At 40.5% G+C, this 7,577-nt stretch overlaps 1 protein-coding gene across 1 annotated transcript in view; it reads left to right on the forward strand.

Annotated features, from left to right (window-relative positions):
- DEPDC1B (DEP domain containing 1B) overlaps positions 1–7,577 on the forward strand; it is a 25,506-nt gene that overhangs the window by 9,808 nt on the left and 8,121 nt on the right. The window contains exons 4-6 of the mRNA XM_009272507.1: positions 3,203–3,333; positions 4,398–4,445; positions 4,893–5,045. Of these exons, the coding sequence (XP_009270782.1) occupies positions 3,203–3,333; positions 4,398–4,445; positions 4,893–5,045 (332 nt within the window). The remainder of the gene's footprint in view (positions 1–3,202; positions 3,334–4,397; positions 4,446–4,892; positions 5,046–7,577) is intronic.

A 7,577-nucleotide genomic window follows, 5' to 3' on the forward strand; every position in this document is an offset into this window, starting at 1 on the left:
AGTCTACAAGGCACCAGCCTGCTGGTGACAGATGGGGTACATCTGTCTCAAAGGGGGAAAAGGATCTTTGCACAGGAGTTAGCAGGGCTCATTGAAAGAGCTTTAAACTAGATTTGAAGGGGGAAAGGGATAAAACCAGGCTCGCTAGAGATAAGCCTGGGGGCAGCACACCAATGTTTGAGGGACGGTGTGCTAGTGAGGTCCTTCAGTCTGCTCCACAATGTGCTGAGTACCCTGGAGTGCATTTGAAATGTCTTTATGCTAATGTGTGCAGCATGAGAAATAAGCAAGAGGAGCTAGAAGCTTTGGCCCTGTCCTGGTTTTGACTGGGACAGAGTTAATTTCCTTCCTAGTAGCTGGTACAATGCTGTGTTTTGGATTTGGGATGAGAACAACGTTGATAACACACCGATGTTTCAGTTGTTGCTAAGTAGTGCTTACACTAGTCAAGGACTTTTCAGCTTCCCATGCTCTGCAAACTGTTCTTCTCTCAATCCCTGAGTTTTCTCACTTTTACTCTTCCAATTCTCTCCTCCATCCTACCTGGGGAGGGTGGGGGGGAGTCAGTGAGCAGCTGTGTGGTGCTCAGTTGCTGGCTGAGGTTAAACCACAACAGGCCCAGTCCCAGAGCTACGACATCATCAGCATAAGCGAAACCTGGGGGGATGAGTCCTGTGACTGGGGTGCCATGATGGATGGGTATAGGCTTTTCAGTAGGGATAGGCAGGGCAGGCAAGGCAGGGGAGTGGCACTGTGTGTAAGGGAAGGGTTGGATTTTATGGTGCTTACAGTTGGCAACAACACAGCTTGAGAGCCTCTGGGGAAGGATGAAGGGGAAAGCAAATAAAGCGGATGTTGTTGTGGGAGTCTTACTATTGACCACCCAGTCAGGACAATGACACCGATTGATTTTTATACAAGGAATTAAGGGATGTCTCTAGATCAACTGTCCTTGTCCTTATGGGTGATTTTAACTTCAAGACATCAACTGGGAATATCGTACAGCAGACACAAACAGGTCCAGGAAATTCCTGAAGCATGAAGATTACTTCTTGGTGCAGGTACTAAGGGAGCTTACTAGCAAAGGTGCCCTCCTAGATTTTTTGTTTGTAAACAGAGAGGGACTTGTGGGCAAAGTGGTGATTTGTGGCTGTCTTGATCACAGTGACCACGAAGTAGTTGCGTTTCAAATCGTTGGCAATAGGAGAAAAACTGCCAGAAAACATCAACCCTGGCTATGGGGAGAGCAGACTTTGGGCTGCTGAAGGAACTAGTTATTAAGGTTCCCTGGGAATCTGCTTTTGAAGGTATTGGGGGTCTATGAGTGCTGGTCACTTTTTAAAAGCCACCTCTTAAGAGTGCAGGAGCAGGCAATTCCAAAGTGTTGGAAGTCAAGCAAGCGGGGCAGAAGACATTTAATGCCTTCTTTGCCTCTGTCTTCGACACTGATGATGGGCCCTGCGATCTCCGGAGCCCTGTGTTGGAAGACTGTGACTGGGGGGATGATGAACTCCCAGCTGACCCTGAACTTGTTCGAGACTTGCTGCTCCAGCTGGGTACGCATAAATCTATGGAGTCCAAGGGAATTCATCCAGGGTACTGAAAGAGCTGGCTGATGTCATCACGGGACCTCTTTCCATTATTTAATGGTCTTGGGAGTCTGGAGAGGTCCCAGTCTACTGGAAGCTGGCAAATGTTGTCCCAATTTTCAAGAAGGGTAAGAAGGAAGACCCTGGTAATTACAGGCCTGTCAGCCTCACTTTACAGTGCCTGGTAAAATTATGGAAAAGGTTATTCTGGGAGTTATTAAAAAACACTTGAGAGACAATGCAGTCATTGGTCATAGCCAGCACAGGTTCACGAGGGGAAAGTCCTGCTTAACCAACTTAATTTCCTTTTATGACAACATCACCCATCTAGTTGACCAAAGGAAGCCAATAGATGTGGTGGGTTTGGATTTTAGCAAAGCTTTTGATACTGTCTCTTACAGTATCCTTCTAGATAAACTGTCCAGCACAGAGCTAGACAAGTCCATAATACGTTGGGTGAGCAATTGGCTGATGGGTTGGTCTCAAAGGGTTATAGTAAATTAGGTTACATCAGGCTGTCAGCCAGCCACCAGTGGGGTTCCTCAGGGCTCAATTTTAGGGCCAGTTCTCCTCAGTGTTTTTATAAATGATCTGGATGCAGGAATCGAATGTACATTAAATAAGTTTGCTGGTGATACTAAACTAGGAGGAGCTGTGGACTCCTCTGAGGGTAGAGAGGCCTTACAGAAAGATCTGTATAGACTAGAGAGCTGGGCAATGACCAACTGTATGAAATTAAACAAGAGCAAGTGCCGGATTCTGCCCTTGGGATGGGATAACCATGGTTATACGTACAAATTGGGGGACGAGAAGCTGGAGAGCAGCCCTGCGGAAAGAGATCTGGGGGTTTGGGTTGGTGGCAAGTTGAATATGAGTCAACAGTGTGCCCTGGCAACAAAAAGGGCCAATTCTGTCCTGGGGTGCATCAAGCACAGCATAGCCAGCCAGTTGAGGGAGGTGATTGTCCCAGTCTACGCTGCACGGGTGCAGCCCCACCTCGAGTACTGTGTGCAGTTTTTGGCACCTCAATATAAGAAGGACATCAAACTATTGGAGTTTGGCCCCCCAGAGGAGGGCGACCAAGATGGTGAAAGGTCTCAAGAGCAAGACTCGGGAAGAGCAGCTGAGGTCACTTGGCTTGTTCAGCTTGGAGAAGAGAAGGCTGAGGGGTGACATCACAGCCTACAGCTTCCTCAAGGGGGGAAGTGGAGGGGGAGGTGCTGACCTCTTTCTGGTGACCAGGAGGACACGAGGAAATGGAATGAAGCTGCGTCAGGGGCAGTTCAGGCTGGGCATTAGGAAGAAGTTATTCACTGAGAGGGTGGTCAGTCACTGGAACAGGCTCCCCAGGGAAGTGGTCAGGGCACCAAGTCTGTCAGAGTTCAAGGAGCATCTGGATGAATCTCGTGGTCATGTGGTTTGGTTTCAGGTAGTCCTGTGAGGAGCAGGGAGTCGGACTCAATGATCCTTATGGGTCCCTTCCAATGTGAGATATTCTATGATTCTATGAAATGGAGAGGTCTCTTTTTCAGAATCGTATCTATCCTAATACTACTTGTTTGCCTTTTTCAGATTAGATCATGTACGAACTATGTGTTTATGTATTTTTACAGATTACAAAAGGTCTTGGGTTTGGATTGTCTGGATGAAGTGTTAGATACAAAACTTGTGAATTCAAAGCATATAGTCCAAAATGCATACAATGTCAATAAGCAAGGCATTGTCACTTTAGAAGACAAATCAAGTGAGTATTTTAGAAGTTTTCATTTAACTTTTTTACATTGTACTTTACTAGTATAAAAAAAGTATTAGTCCTAATCTATACTAACATGTAGCATCTTTATACTTGTATGACCACATCTATACTAGAGTTTTTACAAAGTATGCCATTGTTGTCCTCTGATATCCCAATAGTAAGAATCAGTGTTTATTCAATATTTACTCTCTTAAACATGTTCCTGCTTTAGCAGGGTTGAAAGATGAAGGTGAAAGAGCAACAGCTTTTCATTTATGAAGATAGGGGTATCATTCACTTCAAGCTGGCTTTGTCAGCCAAGCCCTTCACTGCCTGAACTGGAATGTTTACATGAGGGAAATGTGTATTAAAAATTGGGAAAGAATCAAAATGTACATTAAGAGACGCTTAAAATTTCTCAGTTTTGAGTTTTCAGTCAATGTGTTTTGAAACTAATACCGAGTTTAAAACTGCTTTGCACATCAGGGAGAAAGTAAAACATCTTTGCTGCTGTGATATATCACTTACAATATTATTGCCACCATGTTTTCCGCAAGATTTGTAGGGAAGTGAAACATGAGATTGGAACCTGGTTTGGTTTGTGAATGAAACCTCCTCCAGAGCATATACATGTTCATTTTAAAGACAATTGGATCACCTTAAGATATTAACTTCCTCTGTGCAGAAATGACAGAACTGGATGTATGAGTGCTTTTCATCATCTTCAGTGCAAAGTAAACACTTCACTGTAATGCACTAGTGAAGGTGTAGCTTTAACTAGTTTGGCTGATTTTTGCAGGGCAGGTTAAGGATTTGCGATATGATCCATTTTGCCGATTGAGTTGTAAGAGCAGTAGGCATAACTGGTTGATACCGAGTACTGAAAGTACTAAAGTATAGATGTAATTCAACCTAGATCCTACATTAAGGTATAGCCTGCCTTTGCAATCAGTTGATCTACTATATAGGAGGAACTTCTTCAAGAATTTTCAGCTTTGCTTTTATCTTACGGTTTAATATTTTTCTCAGGTTTTTTCTCCTTTTAATTTCTTGTCTGTTTCTCCCATATGCAGAGGAACTACCTCACTGGATATTATCAGCAATGAAATGTCTAGCAAACTGTAAGTAAATTTGGGGAGGGGAGGAGGGACCAACCCACCCCCGTAAAAATCAATTGAACTGACTGTGCCTTTACCACTTTATCAAATCCTGTTTATATTCACAGTCAGTATTTTTTCTGATCATTGCCTTAAACAAAGTTGGAAAAGATCAGCCAGCATATATTCTCCCGCCAGTGCAGCTTATTTCAATGAAATATATAAAGGTTTAACTATTCTATTCATATTTTTCCTCTACTATGTGTTTTCACTGAACCTATTGGAAATAGATCAATTCACTAGATCAATACAATTTCACTTATGTTTTGAATAATGAGACTAAGTTTTGGATTTTGTTTTTTTTTTTTCTACTTGAAGTTGCATTTTTATTGGCTGGAATAGAAAATAGTGATCTAGTTGGTGGCTGCAAATTAATTTTCTGTTTGTTGGTTTGGTTTTTTTTCTTTGTAGGGCCCAGCTGCTCAGATTTGAAGCAGCCTGCATACTCAGGATTTGAAAGAGATGTCTTCAAAACAATAGTAGACTACTTTGGCCAGATCTTTGGCCAGATGAAAGAACCTCTTCTCACATTTCATTTTTTTGATGTTTTTGTTAGTGTGTTAGGTAAGTAGTTTGGGATATAATGAAAAAATTATTCTTTTCAATTAACTTCCTGGAGTTAATTTACCGTACCCAAATAGTATCACAGCTCATTTCTTTAGGACCTGTCCTGTCCATTCTACATAGAGAATAGTTTAATATTTAAATTTCTTTCATATTACAAGGCAGTTTTATTCTTGTGTCTTTTTGATCACATTAGTTCAAAAGTCTTCCATTGCTTGTCTCTGTACTTTTTAAAGGCCTCTGTTCATTGCTTAGCATTGCCACACCTAACAGATGGATTTTAACAGATTTTTCTTTTTTTACAAATGCCTAAGTGTCTTAAAAACTCACATAAGCTTTTAGAAATTGCTTGACTGAAGTCTAGATTAAAAAGGATTAGGGGTATAAGGACTTTTTTTAACCCTGGCAATATGACATCTGAAGGAAATTAAAATCCTTCATTGCTTAAACTTAGAATAGACATTAACTAATCTAGTGCTTTAAAGAAACAATAGTTTAGTTGTTAACTATAGCTTTTTAAGGGTTCACACTATATCGAATTCACCTACCCTATAGCTCTAGATGGCCCATGGAAAGACAGTAAAGGTGGAAATATTTGATTATATTTTATGGTTACATTTCAGAAAAGAACAACTGAGTTGAAAAGTAAGTATGCTTTGTAGCATGTCACTTTTCTGAGCTTCTTTAAGTGGGAACAACATTGCTTTTAATAAATTATTGAGATGAAAAAGGAATTATTATAACATTCTGAATGTTATTCAGAATAACACCTTTATTTCTGGAATTTAGTATTTTTGCATTTTGTTAGTTGACAGTCTTGCTTCAAACTGAATATAGTTTCTTTTCTGACTTCTTTTTCTTAGACAACAGATATTCTTGATAATATCTTTAAAAATTCTTCCTCTCCTTTCATACTCTTTTTCTGTTTGCTTTTCCATTGTATTTCACATCTTTCAGGTTTTAAGAGTTCTATTTTGCATATTTCAGAGATGTTAAAATGAGAAGAAAGAATTCATGCCAATGTTTATATGGAAATGAAAGGAAATCGTGCACTGTTTCAAAAAGTCAAAAAATCATTTTGTGGTCTCTTTCACAAAAAAATGAAGTGTTAATATGGATCCTTCCTTACTAACAAGAATAGATTTACAAAAAAAAATCATGGGAATACAGGCTTTCAAGAACTACTTAGTTTGTTTTCCATCTTCATACTTATACAATTTGAAGTGCTGGCAGTATATGTTTGAAAATCTCATCTTTCTCTAGAAGTCTTGCCTAAACAGCCTCCTTCAGACACCTAACGCAGGTATTGGAATGGCTAAAAAGCTGCATTTGGCCTTAGTGGGATGATCTGGGATACCTGAGTTAAGCACCCCCACTGACTGGGGGATGGGGTTGGGCCAGATGATCCCCGGGTGTCTTTTCCACTTTTTTTATAATTCAAGACTATGCTCCCTATCTAGCCAGTGGTGGGAGTTCGAGAAGACAATTCAGCATACCTGTGGTGAAGCCTAACTCTCCTTTTTATATTCAAAACTACTTAGAAGCAATAGTAAGAAAATAAACAAGTAAGTAAAAGGCAAAGATGCCTGATCTGTAGTTTCGGTAGCAAGGTCTTCTCTAACCACTCAGACTCTCTTTTGAGAGATCTGTGATTCTTAGGGGTGGGGGAGAGAGGGAGGAGGAAGGGATTTTTTGGGAGTTCAGCTGAGAGAGAAAGGGGAAAGTTTTGGGTTCTGCCTAATATGTAATTAAGTCTTAACAATGAGGCTAATGTACAGACTGTTATGAAGCTGTAGGTAAATGTAGAGGATAATGCACACTGCATGGAATACTATTTTGTAATAAATGTCAATGCTAGTACTGAATGCTGCCAGTGAAGCAGCAATTGCTTAGCAAGTTGTGCATTTACAAAATATGGAAAAGCAGATCCATGTCTGCAGTTGCATTTCTGTGGTTTTTTTAAATGGAGTATGGCTTGCTAAATTGGCAATAATTCTCTAACTTAAGACATCTATAAACCAAGATTTCAGTGTTTGAGTCTTTGACTTTTCATATTACTACCCTCAGGGAATTACAACCTTTCCACAGTGATTACAGGACTTCTTTCTTCCTTCAGTGGATAAACTTTCTGTTTAGTGGAAGACTTCGGGAAATAGCAAAGAAAGTGTTATCAGATTATATTTTTAGTCATTTGAGGCAGCCATGGTGTGATTTGTACATGTCTAAAAGCTCCATCTTAAAACCTGAGAAATATTTGCAGAAATCATAGGTGGCTTGTGTAACCATATCAAGATCATAGAATTGTTTACGTTGGAAAAGACCCTTAAGATCGTCAACTCCAACCATTAACCTAGCACTACCAAGTCTACCACTAAACCATGTCCCTAAGTGCCACATCTACACATCTTTCAAATACCTCTGGGGATGGTGACTCAACCACTTCCCTGGGCAGCCTGTTCCAATGCTTGACAACCCTTTCAGTGAAGAAATTTTTCCTAATACCCAATCTAAACCTCCCCTGGCGCAACTTGA

The sequence above is a fragment of the Aptenodytes forsteri genome, unplaced genomic scaffold (assembly GCF_000699145.1).
Source record: "Aptenodytes forsteri isolate BGI_AS27 unplaced genomic scaffold, ASM69914v1 Scaffold92, whole genome shotgun sequence".
Lineage (NCBI taxonomy): Eukaryota > Metazoa > Chordata > Aves > Sphenisciformes > Spheniscidae > Aptenodytes > Aptenodytes forsteri.